The sequence below is a fragment of the Podarcis raffonei genome, chromosome 1 (genome assembly GCF_027172205.1).
Source record: "Podarcis raffonei isolate rPodRaf1 chromosome 1, rPodRaf1.pri, whole genome shotgun sequence".
Lineage (NCBI taxonomy): Eukaryota > Metazoa > Chordata > Lepidosauria > Squamata > Lacertidae > Podarcis > Podarcis raffonei.
Genome location: NC_070602.1, coordinates 92,713,827 through 92,732,638, shown reverse-complemented (window position 1 = coordinate 92,732,638; position 18,812 = coordinate 92,713,827). Strand labels below are relative to the sequence as shown.

The 18,812-nt window shown below is 40.8% G+C and overlaps 1 protein-coding gene across 12 annotated transcripts in view; it reads right to left on the bottom strand.

Moving 5' to 3' along the window:
• Positions 1 to 435: 435 nt before the first annotated feature.
• Positions 436 to 18,812, bottom strand: part of KALRN (kalirin RhoGEF kinase) — a 488,570-nt gene continuing 470,193 nt past the window's right edge. For all 12 annotated transcript variants that reach the window (XM_053404179.1, XM_053404188.1, XM_053404207.1 and 9 more), the window contains 10 exons: positions 15,787 to 15,846; positions 10,976 to 11,003; positions 9,924 to 10,095; positions 8,344 to 8,465; positions 7,245 to 7,376; positions 5,520 to 5,684; positions 5,059 to 5,137; positions 4,709 to 4,909; positions 4,155 to 4,293; positions 436 to 2,390 (listed from right to left, as the gene is read on the bottom strand). In XM_053404179.1, the coding sequence (XP_053260154.1) occupies positions 1,845 to 2,390; positions 4,155 to 4,293; positions 4,709 to 4,909; positions 5,059 to 5,137; positions 5,520 to 5,684; positions 7,245 to 7,376; positions 8,344 to 8,465; positions 9,924 to 10,095; positions 10,976 to 11,003; positions 15,787 to 15,846 (1,644 nt within the window). In that variant the 3' untranslated portion in view covers positions 436 to 1,844. The remainder of the gene's footprint in view (positions 2,391 to 4,154; positions 4,294 to 4,708; positions 4,910 to 5,058; positions 5,138 to 5,519; positions 5,685 to 7,244; positions 7,377 to 8,343; positions 8,466 to 9,923; positions 10,096 to 10,975; positions 11,004 to 15,786; positions 15,847 to 18,812) is intronic.

Here is an 18,812-nt window from a genome sequence, read left to right as displayed (position 1 = left end):
CTGTACTGATTTGTTGGCTTGTTTCTTGGTTCACCAGACATCAGTGTGTTTACCACCTTTCTTATTACTCTCACTGTAGTAAGAACATTTACAGCTCCTGATTTGATCTGTTTGGGGTTGTGGGCAAGAGAAAGGAGAAAACGGTAAAATACTCCAGGTTAATATAATATGTCATGTGCCACTGAGAGGCTACAGAACCCTTGTCACTTGGCTACCAGGTTGCCTAATCTTGACAGCTGCTTAGGACACAAGTGACTAAAAGATGTGCCAGAACCATTAGTATATTGTGTTCAACAAATGGATACCAACTGAACAGGCAAAATGAGAGAGCTCACCATGCCTTTGATTATTACTAGGTCCATTGCCACATTGCAGAGTTTATAGAAGATTAGTTGGTGGGATAGAGGAAAAAGTTAACTATGAATTGCTGATTGATTTCTAAATGATTAGGATATGGTCAGTCACTGTCTTGGCACTAAATTCCTCTTGGTGTGAAAAGCTGGACTAGTTCTTACAATATTAATTTGAGATAACTGCAATTTGGAACTATTCAAAAGCTTCTTAGTTTGAAAATACTTTGATGATTTATAAGGGGCTATTAAGTTAGTGGCGTGTTTAGTGCACAATAATGGACCATTACAATGACTTTTTATATTAATAGTCTTTTTTGAATTGTTATTTAACACCAGAGTTTGGGATGGAACAAATATGCTAGCATAGAAGTTAGGATTCTGGAGCTAGGAAGAGAGATGCATGTGTACAAATATGCAGTAAACTACCAGTCTCACACATCAAGACTAATTTTGAAGCAATAATTGTAAGGATGGACCCACTATGTTTACCACACTTTGGCCAACTTTGGATTGATTTCACAACTGATCAACTTTTAAAACTGAAAAAGGAATAAGATTCCTTTTCATTTTACAGACTATATGAGAATTCAACAAACATTCTGCAATAGAAAAAGTCTTTGACATCTAGTTTACAGATAACAGTAATTATTGTAACATAGCCTTTTCTCAACACACAGGTTTCACAAAAAAGTCTGTACAAGAGCTATAAAAATTTACTTTAAAAAATGTCTCATTGTGCTTCATCAAAACATTTTTTGTTCCAGTGAATTTACCATCTTAGCCGTAGCACATTGCTACTTTACAGTATGTTAGCTTTGAACATGTGAATGCTGGAGAATCCAAAGGACTTTTGACAAAGGTATACTATGATCCTGACCAATACGGCATACCTAAGTCACTTTACAGGCAAAGCTGACATTATGATAGCACAAGGGCCATAAAAAAACAATTCTGCCACAAGGTTAATTCTTATTGAAGACAAGTGGAATTCTCCTAGTGAAACAGAGCTTCATTAGGACTTGAGGAGCAACTATTTCTGCAAAATCTCGAATCTAGTCCAGTGTTGTTGTTTCAGGAAATGCTGACTGTGGAGGGTCAGCCTAGTTTTATTTCTTTACTTTCCGTTGCCTTTCAAATACATGAGTTAAAGTTTAATAAGATCAGCAAGGGTGTCCAGGTCTTTTAGAAGGCTGCCTTTCAAAAGTAAGGCAATGGTGTTTTGGTTACCATTTTCAAATGATGTATTTTTCTAAAATATTCTTCTGTATTTGACATGACTTCATCATTGCAAGATAAGCCACACGAGGAGTTGCATATGCAACATCTGAAAGCCTCTAGTTCTAACCAGTTAGATAATGCAACTGCTGGAAAAGTACATACACTTTCTTTGACATCACATCAACTAGAATACTTTACACAGACATAGATTCCACCTTCTCTCTTTTCACACGCCACGGTGCTTCAGTGTCAAATCAAAGTACTTGTATTGCATTATATTCCTGGGTTCATCCTGCTCATTATGAAGCTCTTAACATTGGGAATTGGCCGCACATCAAACTGGTGTTTGCGGCGTTCAATGAAGCTGGATAGGCGTGAGGTATCCAGTGGGATTTTGGAATAGCTGCCGTTGTGAAACTGCAGCCAAGGGTGCTGCAGACAAGTGGCTGCTGTTGGCCGCCTCCTGAAGTCTTCCTGAAGGATGACAGTGATGAAGTCTCTGGCAGCATGGCTTACATCACAGAAGTACTCATTGGGAAAGCTGAAGTCCACTCGGCACACGTTGATGCAAGTCTCCTCCCTGCTTTCATCCAGAAAGGGGGACACACCACTCAGCATGACATAGGTGAGCACACCCAGGCTCCAAATATCTGTGCCCAGCGAAACAGGAGCACCTTGGATAACTTCTGGAGCAGCAAATTCAGGGTTTCCAAGCAGATGATGAACATGGTAATGACCAGTGATTTGAACAGCATCTTCCAGGTCTATTAGCTTAACGCGAGGCACCGGGATTCGCAAGTCAATGAGCAAATTTTCTGGCTGTGGAGAGCAAGGATAAAAAAAGGGTTCCATTGTTCATTGCTTTTGTATTATAAATCAGTTCAAGCCAACATTTATCACATTTATAGCCTGCCTGCCTTCCACCACAGAACCCAAGGCAGTGTATATGTGGTTCCTGTGGTCCTTCAGATCATACATTCTTTTGCTTTTCCTGTTAAGGAAAAAATGTACCAACAATGTGTGTGCTGGCACTTCTTCTTCAGCACACATATATGTCCCAAGTGAAGTACCATAAGTATTTGCTCAGCTAGTTTGGAGGCTTTGCATTTTGGTACTTACAGAGCATTTCAATGAATATTTGCTCAGAAGTAAGTTCCACTGTGTTCAATAGGCCTTACTTTCATGTATAGAGGATTGCAGCCTTAATTATAAAATTAGATCGACCACCCAGCAAAGCACCATGCACAAACTTGAGTGAAAGGTTTCAGTGGATACCAGCTGAAGGATAGAGACATTTTGAAACTTGTCTACATTGGGGTACAGTGATGTTTAAAACGAAAGGCACTACAGGAGACCAGCCTGTAAGATGTACAGGCCACAAATGCTCACTAGGTAGAGGTGGGTGAATGGCAAGCATCATGTACAACCTTATAGAAAATATTTTACATCTTAGATTTATGTAGATATAAGCTCATGTCTGAGGAGTAGTTTGAGGAAAAACCTAGTTAAGTAGAAAAGGCAACAAAACGGCTATAATCCAACATTGTGCATGTTTTGAGCAGCAGTGCAGACATGTGGACAGTCTGGTTACTCAGGCCATTTCACTAAAAAACAAGAATAAGCCTCTGCTACACTGCTTAATCCATGTGTGTATGTTGCTGAAGTATCCATCTTCCACAACATTCTGAGCCAGTCTAAGGAAGGATTTAAGCTTCATGTATGCAACATATAAATTAGTTTTATGTTTACATCTCTATCAAGATAAAAAAACTCTTTCCAGTAGCACCTTAGAGACCAACTAAGTTTGTTATTGGTATGAGCTTTCGTGTGTGCATGCACATGAAAGCTCATACAGTACCAATAACAAACTTAGTTGGTCTCTAAGGTGCTACTGGAAGGAATTTTTTTATTTTGTTTCAACTACGGCAGACCAACACGGCTACCCACCTGGAACTATCTCTATCAAGGTATAAGCAAAGTTATGTGGACAAATGAAATAAGATCTCATCACCCCCCTCCACACCCACACCCCCAATTACACATTTTTCAACAAGGAGCTTTAGTGCGAAAGGAAGGAAAGAACTGGCATGTGGGGTCTTTGTGGGAAAACATTGAAGATGTATGTGAGTTATACACAGTTCTTTTTTTCTGAGGGTACACAGGGGTATGCATACCCCTAAACATTTTGTGAAGTTTTGTACTTTACTGTATTTATTTTTCCCAATTTGAACTATAAAATGGTGATTTTCTTGAGTCAAAATGAGAGTACCCCTAAAGGTTATTTTAAAGAAAAAAAGCACTGGTTATATGTCATTTGTTAATGACAAGATATTAAAACAGAAAAAATGACATCCTGTAAGTGAATTCTCAGAACTGCTTGGAATTTTTTTTGAAATTTGGACCAGATGCCTTCATCACAAATATGGCTATAATGAAGTAGTTGAAAGAAGGACAGATTAGTGACACAAAGCAGGTACTTTTAAGTGTTTTCATTATAGGTAGATTGTCTCTTCACCTGAATTTAGAACAGACTGAATGCTTGGAATTCACCACGATAGATAGAGATATACACAAGCTTCCTACCTTTATATCCAAATGAGCGACTCGGCAGTTGTGAAGGTACTGTAAGGCTTCCATTGTGTCTCTTATGTAAAAAGCTACTTTCTCCTCCATCAATTCATCATGATTCATTAAGTAGTCCAAGAGACGGCCATCATCCATCCTAAAAGCCAACAATTATGCACCGTGAAAAGCAATCTAGCATAACGACAAACGCTTGCTAATACTTCAAACATGCGACTAGCACCTTACAATGGAAGTGGCATTTTTAAAAAGCAATAAATAAAATACTTATATATTGCAGTGTAATAAGGGCTATCTCATTTTAAATACAGTATAGGACTCTTTATTTAAGTGCATGCTACTTCACACTGACTTATTATGCCCACCCCCCACCCCACCCCGGCCAATGCACATACTGGATTGTGTGAATTTGACATTCACAGTCATCTGAAATATTGCTCTTTTCATGGGGAAATGAAATCGTTTTCATTACAATCATGAAATGTGTGATTGCAAAGATGGAGGATTCCCTCAGTATAACAAACAAGAAGTTTAGCTTCCATCAAAAGACTTACAGTTCTAAAATTAATATATAGGAGGAAGGTGACTCATAGGTGTCATGAATAGTGATATACTGAGGATGCTGCAAATGTTGCAACATGGCTGCCTCATGTGCTGCCTGCTCCTCCTTCTTCATTTTTTTATTGATGAACTTCACTGCAACATCCTTCCTGGTGGCTTTGTGGATACATTTCTTTACAACAGCAAATCGACCCCTGTGGAGAGAAATGATAATAAGCATTATTCATTCATAAATCACGCACCCACTGCCTTAACAGATAACTTAAAAGAAACACTTTTAAAGACTGGCTTGTGTGTTTTAGTGAAATAATTGATTCCAATCTCATTTAGTGAAATAATTCACCTTCCAATCTCATTCAGTTCTGTGTAGGCGAAATCAAAGTTCTCTTTCCAGGTCACAGTGGCTCCATCTGCTGCAGAGTCTGTGAAACCCAAAGGGATGGGGAAATAGAGTTGGTTGCAATGCCAATTATAGTCTTTATTACACATCAGTAATACAAAGGGAAAAGTTTAAAGAAAGAAAATCATGCAAGAGCCTTGACAAGCAAGCAGACGGCATGCCGGTTCCTGAATATTACGCCTTGAAAACAAAAGAAAAGAGCTGATCTAAATACATGTGTGCTGATCGGAAAAGACACAATCATATATACGTCGCCCTCAGATATCTATAGTTGACTACAAAATGCCAACAAGAAGCTTGATAATCACACAAACTTTAGCTTTTAAAGCAGAACTCTGACCGACCAGCTCTAATATTATTCCCTCTGAAAATTAGTATCCTTCCCTTTTTGACCAAGTTCTCACCGTATTCTGGAAGTTTCACAAACTCAGAGGCTTCGCTGGGCAAACTGATTCCCCAGGGGTTGCTGGCGCTGACTCGGAACTGATATTGGCATCCAGGTGTGAGATCTTCAATAACGAGGTAGGTGTCCAAGGTGGAGGCAACAGACTGCTGCCAGACCTGTGAGCCTACGGGTTATGCAGAGAGAGATTAAGATAACATTTTTTAAAAGAACATGACTATAGATTTTAGAGAACGGAGGATGCTGTGCCTTACTGACTCTTCCCCTCCACCCCACCACACTGAGACTAAGCTTTAATCCGGCCCTAATTGATAAAAAAAGAAAAGAAATACAGATTCTTTGAGAAGTCACCTGTACTAAAAAAAAAAAAGGCTAAGAAAAGTAGCAACCACTTTGTCTTCTTGTGTTGTCTGATTTAAACATGCAGTAGTGTGATGTTGTAGAATGGTCTATACCATATTAGGCTAGAGGTAAGAGACATTATTTCTGAACACCATATTTAAAAAATCATTCCAAGTGGAAAACTTGTGCAATGGGGAAATCATTAGAACTTTATTTTCTATTGGTAGGGAGTTGAATAAATACATAAATAAATAAAATTTGCAAAGGAAAGTATTCAGTAATACTCTTCATCCTCTGTGGACTGGTGGACTGAAGCAGTATGGTCTGTTCTACCACTTCAGACCCAGCTGTAAAGAGCTTCAAATTACTACCGATTCTTTTCTGGGCAATCTTGTGGCAGCCACATGCCAGTGGTGGGCAGCGCCAGAGGCAAAAGTGGGAAGAACCATTAAATGTAAAATGTACAACGGGCTAGTTTTTACACACATGCAAACATTCCTCTCTGTCCTCCATCTCGGCAAGCAAGAGGCATTATCAGAGTTCAACAATACATTCTAGGCAAAAAACACTCGAGAGAGGAAGCAGGGGCAGTGAGGTGTGCTGCCTAGGAGTCTTGCTTGAGGGCTAGACAGAAAGGCCTGGAGGGCCACATTTGGTCTATGGGCCTGAGGTTCCTTCCCCCAGCTTACTGCAGCATGCTGGTCATGCATTTTTCACTGGTCTTTGTCAGGTGTATGGACCAGTGTGGTGATCACCACCAGTTGAAGAACCCTTCACATCTGGACTGTGAGAGCCAGGATGACTGAAAACAGGCTTGCCAGATCAAGTCCATAGGTTTCGCCTTTCACTTATATACGCTGGCAACCCCATGTAAAACTGGTGCTCCCTTGCTCCACTTGCACTTACATCCTCTGAGGCCCATGGTTAAGCTGGAGGCCCACTGCTGACCAGCAGAAGAACCTGGCCCTGCTGTTGCTTCTCTTGCCATGGCCCACAGCAGGCAGTGCAAAGAAGCCATGGGAGTGAAGGGAAGGAACAGCAGTTGCCACTGCTTGCTCAATTGCTGGCAGAGAAAGAGAGAGTATGCAAGTGGGTAGTGGCAGGGAGGAGGAAAGAGGTCACTAGGGCTTCTTACCTAAGGGCTCCCAAAAACCTCAAACCAGTTCTGCTCACTTGTATTCTCCTGCCTGCCACGGGACACGACTTGTCCCACTTGCACCAGACAACCCTAGCTGAAAGAGGCAGCATAGGCAACACCCCAAATTAAAAGGCACCGAAGCCTATTAACTCAGCCTAGCAGCTCCGTACAACAACCTGGATCATCCTATTGCAATCAATTGCAGACCAAAGGTGTACTATGAGTATGGAATGCTTAAGCATATACCTTCTTCTCTGTACTCCACTGTGTAACCTGAAATGGTGCAGTTCCCTGTACTGGATGGAGGCAGCCAGCGAAGAATCACCGAGGTGCAGCTTCTTTCCTGAGCAATAGGGCGATTTGGGGCTGCAGGGACACCTGGGGTGAAGACAGGGGAGCAAAATCAGGAGAGAGTTGCATAGCAAAGCACGTGAAAGAGGGTTTAATAAAACAGAGAGAGAAAGTTTCCTAGTGCAATCATGGGTACAGAAAAACTGATGGACATATATTAGGACACAACTATTAGAGACTGCCAGAGATCTAGAATCTGATCCTGTACTTGTATGCTTTACTCTGCAGGATAAATGGCAGGTTGGAGGGGTGGGGAAATGGTTGGGGCAGGGGCGCTAACTCCACTCCTCCCAAAATTTTAGCCCTAATTCCTCAGTCTTTGCTCCCACAAAACCTGCAATTAACCTAATCCAAGTATCACCAGCCAGCACCCATTTGGTGACAATGGGCCATGCTATATACCAAAATTGTGGGCAATTAACTTTGTTGTCGAAGCTCTTCTTGCAAATAATAGTACACATGAGAGCTGATATACATGTTTAAGGTGGTGGTGGGAAGTATGCTGTTCACCCTCTAGGATTATATCACTTTAACTCTGTGTGTGTGTGTGTGTGTGTGTGTGTGTGTGTGTGTTAGAGAGAGGGAGAAGGGGAAGAGATGAATTTGTAGTGATGGGGGCATGTGGAGGGGAGAACTGGTTATTTCCCATGTACTTAATATTTCCCATGTAGAAAGTAGTACACCAAGTACATGTAGTATTTCAAATGCAAATGAGGAATCACCCATTACACACACATACACAACCAACCTGGTCTGTAAAAGTCTAGCATGTCAGCTTTCCACAGGCAGGGATGGTTTTGACATGTGTAGATTCCTCACCTGTATTTTGAAGTGGTATACAGGCCTATGTACCATTAAACCAAACATTTCAAAAGCTGATTGCACCATGATTTAAACCAATGGAAGCTCTGGCTGAGCAAACATACAAAAAGCCCCTGCAAACTATGTCTTCCACCATTGCAAACAAAATATAATCCAGCAAGAAATCCATTACCTTGTACTTTTATTGTAGCTGAAGTGGACGCTGTTCCAAGCTCATTTGTTGCCACACAAGTATAAATACCGCTGTCTTGAGGCATCACATTACAGATCTTCAGAGTGATTTCACCTGAATCGCTGGAGAGATGCAGATGTCAGTGTTTTAATCTGTTACTCTGCTAAGCATTTTACACTGGCTCAGTTTCCAGTGGCAAGCTGCTGCCAATCCATTTCAACTGACACAGAAAACAAGTCTCAGTGGATAGCAGACAAGTAGAGCCCTTCGTATTATGCAGTTTTGTGGATGCAGGTGACTTACAAGGAGAGGAGGAAGAAAGTAGTAATGGATCCAGCTCTCTGTGTTAATGATTAATGATTTAGAGGCCCATAAGAATGGCACAGTTCAGCACCAGGTAGAAAGTGGTTTGTTTTTTTAAATAATAATAAAACCAGTGTGGGCTGTTACTGTGGTCCTCTGCTTCTTCTAATACTATCACTTAAACGTGCACTGCCTGCCTCTCCTGGAGTCAGCATAAACAGTAAAAGGTTGCTGCAGTGCCAGAAAAACCCATTAGAAAGGCAATAGGGGTGTCCCACAGAGAACATCAATATTTCCTTTTGACCTGCCGAAAGGGCTACCAAAGAACTATTTCCCTTGCTTTACTTTAAAAAAACGCTTGCGGCCACATACTTTAAGATGCATGAAAATGTCACAAGGAAACCGTACAGAACAATTCTGTGGTTGTACCCTGTGATGTATTTCATGGATAAAAGTACTCACATCATATGTGTGCCTTTGACTACAGCGCCTATATCTAAAGTGTCCTTGATTTCTTATCATCAGAAGCATTCAGCTGCTCTGATGAATTTCCCTCATTGTTTCCTGAGGATGTGGACAAGGTTCTTTCAGAGGTGTGGCTTACTACATGTGTTCTTTCTCTTTCTCTCTTGTGATCAGGGAGTTGATTAAAACCTCCCTTAGAGAAGGTATGGCTCCAGCTCCCTTGAAAGTGATGAGAGTGGAGCTGGGGAAACCCAGCTAGATGGGCGGGGTATAAATAATAAAATTATTTATTATTATTATTATTATTATTATTATTATTATTATTATTATTAACCTCCTTCCTCTTCTGAAGCCATGCTTTGATCTGGACTGGATCAGGCCAGTTGGCCCACCTAGCTCAGCATCCTATTCTCATAGCAGCCAACTAGATGGCTGTGGGAAACTGGCAACCAGGAGCCGAGCACAATAACACTCTCCCCTTCTGTGGCCCATGGAGGCAGAGCACAGCTGTCATGGCCTCCATTAATTTGTCCAATTCCCCCTTTGAGGAGGAATGATAAGAAGAGTCTTGCTTCATCAGATCAAATACCCATTTAGTTCAGCAGCCTGTTCCCACATTCGCCAAACATATGCCTACATTTGTTTACCTTATTTTTTTTTTCAAATTTCAATGTCCTAAACTGGCTCTCCTAACATAGTTGGGCATACAGGGTCATTAGCTGGATTCAAACACTTTTAATGCACCGCATTTTCTAGGAGTGCAACTGCTACATTTGTGCCATCCCAATGCCCTCTGCAAAATATGAACGTACCAGGAGGAAACTGCATATGCAGCTGTGCTGTTGTCGTTGTCAAGGATGTTCTGATCTGGTCCTTTCCAGGTTATGGTTGGCTTTGGTCGCCCACAGACTTTGCACTGCAACATTACCGTGTCACCAAGCAAGCAGGTGATGTCCACTAAGGGCACGAGAAACTCTGGAGCAACTGCAGCAAAGGCCACACGTATAGAGACATAATGTTCACTGAAAACATAAAACTAACCACAGGACGTTGAAAATACAAAATGTGCCTCAGTGATGCCTCTGTTGTACTGAGGGTTATTTATAAAGGGCTGTTATAAAGACCTTGCCCAACACCTCTTGTAAAACCAAGCATCAAGCAATAAAAGCAGCATCCGTTATCAGGTAAAACTCGGGAACCTGAAAATCTCAGCACTCTCACACACAAATTCACACCTGGAAAGTCTCCATGAGGAAACCCTACATCCCATGGTCTCCCATGAAATTCCAGAGCATTGCAAAGAATTCTGAAGGAAGTTCTAGAACAAGGGTTACCAATAAGTTACCAATAAGTTGGTAATAAGGGTTACCAATAAAGTAAAGGTTACCTTTCAGAACCAAAACGGGAGTCTCCAGAACACAAAGATGGATGAATAACTAAAATCATGTTGATCGTATTAAAAATACACGAAAATCTATTTAAATTTGAATAAACCAAAGGAAAGCAAGTAAACCGCATTCAAATAAATTAATTATGTTCATTTTTGTGTGAACAGATGCAATATGAAACCAAATATTAATCCAAGTAACATAATATTGAAGTATGTTTGAATACTGAATATCTCATATTCCTCCCTTGTCTCTCCCTCTCACACACATATTTACCAGACAAAATTTGAATGTGGGTTCAAACTGGCTGGTTGACCATGCAATAGATTCCTTGGGACTGTGAGTGGTACTTGCTTGGCATCATTCTTTCCTGACTAATTACTCAGATAAGGACTTGTTTGGGCAAAGATGATTAAACCCAATGTTTGGTTTGCTAGATCATGGGAACAACCTGCCACATTTCTGTCCTTACTCACCTTCCTGGATGAAGTTTGGGTTGATGATCTGGAAAAAGAACACATACATAAAAGAAATAGAAAAGTCTTTTTTAACAGGACAATGAGAAGAGGGCTTATTCTCAGCAAAGTATTAGAGAATTGACATAAAGGTTGCTGAGGAACTAGAAGCACGTCTGAAAGGTTCTGATTCAGGATCCTGGGTGTGCTATTCCAGCACTCGTGACTTCCAGAGTCTAGAAGTGCAAGGTGCTGCAGCACACAGCATGGAAAAGTTTTTTGGGACCAAATGTGAGTCAGTGCCCCTAATCCCCAAGGTCCTATGTCCTTGTCATAAAGTGCAACAACCACTGTTTCCTAGGCCCATTCTTCAGCAATCAACATGACTGGGAGGAAACCACAAAGTTCATGTCATAGCTAGTTCTGGACAGTCTTGAGATGCATAAAGTTGCTGTGCTGGGGTCAAAGAACTATACAGTTCAGTATACCGCTCTCAAAAGCAGCCAACTTTTGAACATCTAGATAAGTATCAGGGTATTAAGACAAGGGCCACCTGCTGTTCTATGCCTCCAGTATCTGGTGATCTGAAGAGCCAGTGTGGTTCTTTCGTCTCTCAAGGGTAATTTGTCAAAGGTTGGCAGTGAGTAGAACAAGCCAGAAGTGGGCATTGCCCACTTCTAGACTCTTTGACCCAAACCACATTGCCCTCAGGCCCAACTGTTGGTGGGTCACTGCCCTTGCTTTCTGGTAACAAACTGCACAGTGAGGCCTTCTGCAGCACATCATTGTGATGTAGACACAACTAGGGTTGCCATACGTCTGGAATTTCCTGGACATACATGGAATACTGTAGTCGCAAGCAGCATGTGGCCGAAAATTGGGGGTGGTGGGGTGGTGGGATAATCACTGACAAGCACTTGCACACTATAACCACAGACAAAGCTCTAAATGTGCACAACATTAAAATTTGAAGCTTTCAGTTACAAAGGGTTTCAAGTGAAATTTGAACCTTAGTTTTGTGGGATGACTTTAGAAAACGGTTGTTAGTCTTGAGAAGTGAAATCTGAGACAGGATTATTAACCTATCAAATGTTTTAGCTTTTTAAAAAATCATTTTAATCTAATAATATCTCCAAATAGTAATGTTGGGACATAATAAAGTGCAAATATTCTGAAATTCATTCAGTTCCTACTATAGAACATTCCTACTATATACATTTAGGCCCAATGTGATGGTCAAACTACACTTTATGTTACACTTCTGAAAAACATTACCACTCTTTCTTGGAGAAAAAGCAGCCTCTGTAAGCAATACTTTGCTTCAGCAGCAGAGAGCAGCTTTGCGCCAAGATTCGTGGATTAACGATGAACTGCTTTGCAACCACTCAAACACAAATGGATATTTAAAACAAAATATCACTATTTTGCATAAGGCTGAGATGGGAGGGTTTTTTTTGTTTATAGGCAGTACTACACATTATAAGTGCTGCAGGAAATAGAGCTGGCATTTTGTGTCTTAAAATTCACCAGCAAGAATCATAGTTTACTGAAACCTCTCAAAGTCAAATTTCAAAAGTGAAATTTGACGAATCGTAAAACTCCAAGTTTCAGTTTTAAAATTATGAATTTTAAATGTTTACTACTTTTCCCTAACATTCACATTTCTTGCAACAATTGTAAAGACCCTAAATATGCAGAAAGCAGGACTGGCAAAAAGGGATCCACATTATTTAAGGTTTTCACAACGCACCTTCAGGGCAAGTAGCCATGGCAAATTGCCTAGTCCATTTGGATGTGGCTCAGTTGCGCACTAATAAGCCTTTTCAGAATCCATCTCTTCTGTTTTTGCCTTTTGCCAGCCTGAGTTCTGCTCATGGAGAATATAGCAGTTACTGTATTACCTGTCATCTAGCCATTAAAAGTTTGGGGCATTTCTTTGGGTGGGGGGAGGGTGGCTATCCTAACTGGCACACATCTTTCCAATCTGAATTGCACTTCCAAATGGGCTTGTGAAACAAACTGAAATAATTATAAGCTACCTTTGTTGTAACATTATTGTCCTTTGTGAAAAACCAGAAGACATAAATCAAGAATGGGAAACATGTGACTATCTAAATGTTGCTGGACTTCCAAATTCCCATCATCCCTGATGACTGGCCATGCTGACTGGGGCTGTTGGGAGTCAGAGTGCAACAACTTCCCGAAGGGCACAGATTCTCCACTCAGGCATAAACAATGCAGGCTGAAGGGACCTTGTAATCAAGGCTTTCTGATTGTCGCACAGTACAGTCTGGTACACAACTTCTCACAAAGAATCTTGGGGTCTGTGGTTTGTTAAGGGTGCTGGGGAGTGTAGCGCTGTGGTGGGTAAACTACAGTTTCCAGTAATTTTTTTTTTGGGGGGGGGAGCCATAACTGTTAGCAGTGTTATAAAGGTGCATTTAATACACACATTCCATTTGTCCAGAGATTTCGCAAAATAGAAACAGAAGGCAGTTAAGAAAAGAGCTAGGCTGGATTTTCTCTCTTAGATGCGTTAAGATTTTATTCCCAGGGATGGTTTGTGTTTTAACCTGGGGGGTGGGGAGTAGTTGGAAATGGTATCCTCCCCTCCACACCTGTAAGGGCCTGATACACACACTGCCACGTTATCCAACTGCATGTGTAGGCCCAATGTGATGGTCAAACTACACTTTATGTTACACTTCTGAAAAACATTACCACTCTTACTTGGAGAAAAAGCAGCCTATAGAGACCTCTAAGCCAGTTTCCTGTCAAATGTCACCCCTTACCTGCTCTCTGCTCTTGACAGCACCATTCAGAGCCAAGAGCAGCTGCATTTTTGTTTACCAGGAAATTTAGCTGGTTGGTTGTGTTAAGAAAAGCAGAGAGCACCTATTAAGGACACGCTTAGAGAAGGGAAGAGGTATATAGTGGCCATTTTGTTCTTAACCTACCCAAAGACTGAAGAGCCTCAGTATTCTGCTTTGGAGTCTAATGACTAGCAGACAGACAGAGGCAAGTGTGTGCACTCCCCTGCCTTTGCTATATATGCACCTTTCAAGAGAAGGAAGTGAGGAAGAACAAACGAAGATGGATGGATGAAGACAGTCAAAGCAGGGAGACTGTGGAACTGTGAGTGGTCCAAGCCAGCTGCTGGGAAGATGGCTGGACACTAAGTATTAGGCAGGGTTACTGGACACAACATGGTCAACCAGATGAATGGAGTATTACAGAACAAACTGAAGCACTGGGATACTGCAAGTCTACTTTGGGAGCTGGGTGGCAATGTGTCCTACTTTACAGAGGACAGTCCTCTATTTGAAGTCCAGTTTAAAGATAAAGACCCCCAAGTGAGGACATCAGGGCCCACGAAGTTGTCCATCAACAGTGAGTATCTGGACCAGAAATTGAGAAGGCATATAGATCACCTGGCCAAAGTCTTCCATACTATGTTGAGATGCATCATATTTCTATTTAAATCACAGTAATTGTCTCTATTTTTATTATTAAATTTCTACACTGCCCTATATTTGCATAGATACATAGAAATTAGCACATACATAAATTAGCACATACATCTGTGTCTTCTTCTGTCAATGTATAAGTAGCCAACTTGTTTGTGAGTTCAAAACAGCACTGTAACATTTTGCAAGTTGACAGAGTACTGTTGCTAGGGCAAGGCAGATGGCAGAAGGCCGCCTTCGCAGAGGGACAAATGTTTCATAACGAGGAAAGAGGGATATGCTCCTTTTTCATGACAATAACATAATATATGGGGGAGCACATGAAATGAGCCTGTGTAAGGCCCAGTGTTGCTGGCCTTTTAGAATACGAGACCTTTCCCCTGACTCCTTCCATACAAAAATATTGCTGTATGTCATTTTCTTCTGGGCTTCCTTTGTCCCTAGGTTTTGCGTTCATGTAAACAAAGCAGTGAGGCCAACAATGGATATTCTATTAAAAGTCTTTTAAAATAAACTATAATTACAAAGGCACAGTAAGTACAGTGGTATCAACATAGCACTGTTTAGCCAAAAGCAAATAAAAGAAGGAAGTTGGGAGGTAGGAATTCACTGCCTTGTTGTATTAGTTGGTCTCTAAGGTGCTACTGGACAATTTTTTATTTCTTGTATCAAGTTTGCCTTACAGCTGAAGTCTGCAAGGCAAGTTTCACTGCAACCAGGGATGGGGCACCAGTGGTTCTTCAACTACAGACTACAGCTTCCATCATCCCTGACCACTAGCCATGCTGGCTGGAGCTGATGGGAGTTGGGGGTCTAACAGTGGGAGGACCACAGGTTCCCCCACCTTGTACTAAATGGAATCTGAAACTGCCCAGATCTTACTGGTAAATGCACTTCAGTAGTACCAATGGACAGCAGCTGACCATGGACAGTTGCTAATATCGGTCAAAACAGGACCATTTCTCATTGGTAATGATTAAGGGCATATTCAAGTGATCACCAATGGTAGGTGTGGTTTTTTTGTACACTCTTCTCCAGGGAATGGAAAACCAGCATTGTAGGCAGTCCAAAACACACTGGTGCATACAAGATACACATTTGCAGTATAGTAAGTATTAGCCCAAGCCAATCTGACACCTCATGTGCAGAATATAAAGGGCAGTTAAAAGGTTTTTAACAAATTAGATCAGTGATAGTTTGTTGCCCTTTAACACCGCCCTAGATCTGCTATCTGAGATGGCATTCTGCCTATCAGTCAGCGCCAAGTGCATTCCACTACACATGCAGAATTTCTCAGGGGGGTGGGTGGGATAGAAAAAGGTGCAAGGTGGGGGAAGGGGAAGGTGCAAAAGGGTTATTGTCTACCTCCATGCTAGTGTTGGGATCAAGGTCATCACATTCTGACTCCTCTGAACTGTTTGTCTCCTTTTTGGCAGCATGGAGGAAAGAGAACAAAGTTACAATGGGGAGAGAGATTAAGAGGCACAAGATCAGCAGAAGCAGGTGAGCGCAAGGTAGCAATGTGCACTGTGCAACTAACATGCTTTCCAAACAAAGAGGCACTAAGTGGCAAGCAGGAAAAGAAGAAAAAAGGTGTAGTAATCTTGAAATCATTCAAGGTAGGGGGGAAAATCAAAGGTTTTAATGGAAGCAGCAGTATGAGGAGCTACCTCTGCTATACCAGCCCACTCCCACCCCCCATTTTGCAAGGCCCTTAAAACATCCACAACAATACTATACATGGAGAGCATTCACCAAACTCTTAACATTCTGTTCTAATGCTGAAATCTATATCCTCCCAATGAACTCAGTTTGAAATAAAACGTCCGGTGGAGCCAAAAGAGTTCAATCTCCTTGGATTTGATGTGTTTTTTAAAAAGATTTTCAGGTGTTTGACCATTCAGCCTATCAAATGTCAATCCTTTAAAAATGTACATGATCCATATACTTCAGTCATCTTAAACATAAATGCAATCTGAGGTGTGCAAGTACATAATTTTAAATTTAAGCACCCACCTTAAAAATCCAAACGGCATTTTCTTTGTTTCTGTTTTTTTATGCTCCTTGGCCCAAATCAAAAGAAACATTAGAGCACAGCATAAGGTCTCCCACTTACGGCTGCACTCAAAGATACCCCCTCCCGCACTGTCCTTACAATACTGATTGCCTATTGATTTGAGGTGTGTGTGGCCAGACTCAGTCCAGGAATCCTATCCCAACTGCTTATTGGTCTTTGTTTGTTATTGGTCTTATCACTGCTGATAGATCAAATTACTCGTTTGACGGTATGCACACAACATAACAGGCACTGCAGGCACCCTTCTGAGTGGTGGAAACTTTTCCATTCTTTTGTAGGTTAATCTGCAAGCAGATAAAAGTGGATCACCCTGCCTGCCCTGTAGTGATTATGGAAGGGAAGGATGCAATAATGCGATTCCTGATCAAAAGTGTAGTATCAAACCTTAGCTAGAACAAGGTGGTAGATGTGTTTAATTTTTACCATGTCAAACAGGCACCAAGAGAAAAATATTACTTTAAAAAAAGAAAGAAAGAAAACTGACTGATCAGTAGAGCAGATCATGGGTAGCCAAGCAGATGGTACCCTCAGAATGTGGTTGAGTGCTGTTAGCCCCAGTCAATGGTCAGGGAGCTGTAGTTCAGCAACATCAGAAGGACACTCCATTGGTTACCCCTGAGTTAAGGGCTTTTATATCAAACAGAAATGAAAAAAGAAAATTGTCCTGGGAACTGCAAGAGTGTTTAAGGTGTATTTAGTTGTACATAATTCTTGTGACTATTATTGTCCTGCATTCACACAAAAATAAGTGCTGCACTTAAACCAGACTTCTCTCCATTGTCATTTAAATTGCAAAGCAGTTTTGATGGATCTTTCTCGTTCCTGCCCAAAGAGTTTTGGGTTGAGATCCACAAACCAGTTTTGCCAAGATTTAGACAAATAATGATTCCATGAAAATCCCACAAACTGCTAAAGCTACATATCAATATTTGTCATTATAATAATCTGAGATGTTAAAAAGCCATATATTGCTGTTTAATCACAATTATTATTTATAACACAGCTCAAAATCATATGTTATATGTGTCAAAAAAAGACTAAGCGAAGGAAATACTAAATGAAAATTTGAATCTCTGTGTTGGCTTCAATCTACACAACAGATAGTGTGCACCTATAGAACTATTAACTGTCCAGACAGGTTTGAGAAATATGCTACCACAAGAGCTTGTAGCTAGAGCTCTCTTTATACTACAATATGTTTAAGACAGACACAAGAGAATGCAAAGAAAAAAACTGTTCTGCATAATATATATTTTGAGAAGTAACATTTTAAAGTTAGAATTTTAAAGAAATAGATCTACCACTAAACACATAGGGTGGAAGTCAGTATCATGCTAAATTATTGTTCCATCTGGCTTTTCTGGGAGTTTCCAAACCTCCTGAGCAGATTGGGAATGGTGGGCCGTAGGGATAACTGTTTATATAACTTTCAATTGTTTATGTCACTTGCAAAGATGTATTTTGAAATATTAAATTCTCTTTGAGTCTCTAAAATATTGTTCTAGATATTATATTAGAAATGTGACCCAATATCACAAATTATATGTAATACAGAATATTAGTGAAGAATTTTAAGAACGCATTCGTTTCCAATTAATAAGGGTTTCTCCACACCTGCACCCCTGTGGAATATTTTTAGAAATGTAGTTTCCTGGTAAAGACCGATATGTGATTGAAACATGCCGGACTGCAAGTAGAAACTATTCAAGGCATTTTAAATTGCAATATATGGCTCAACCCTCTTCTTCCTGTTATGCTGCTGAGATTGCAAAGGAGAACCAGGCTCATATACCTTAAACAGTCTGGTCAAGATGATTCTTGCTTTGGAAACATCTTGGCTTGATTACTGACTTGCATTACATGTGCCCTTGAAGACAACTTGGAAGCTTCAATTGGTATAGATGCAGAATATCGCTGCCAGAGTTCTGGATAGTATGGCCAGATGGCTATATGTGTGTGTGGCGATCTATTCGCCACATTAAATAAGCTGGTATTTACTTTTAAAGCCCTGCACAGCTTAAGATCTCCAAACCTGAAGGAGCACCCATTCTCACTGCAACCTGTGTATGATTAAGGACCCTTTTTGGTACTGGCATGCCCTCTACGGAGTACTGTTATAGAGACTTAGCCTGTTCCCCACATTGATGGCACCAGGCTGAAATATTGTTCAGCCCAGCATTTAATCTTGTTCATGTTTTAAGAATGTAGCCTCTCTCTATTCTGGTTTTTTGTTGCATTTTATGTCTATCTTGATGGTGCAATGCCCTGAAATTTTTATGAGTGAAGAATGGTATGAAAAGTTTTAAATAAATAT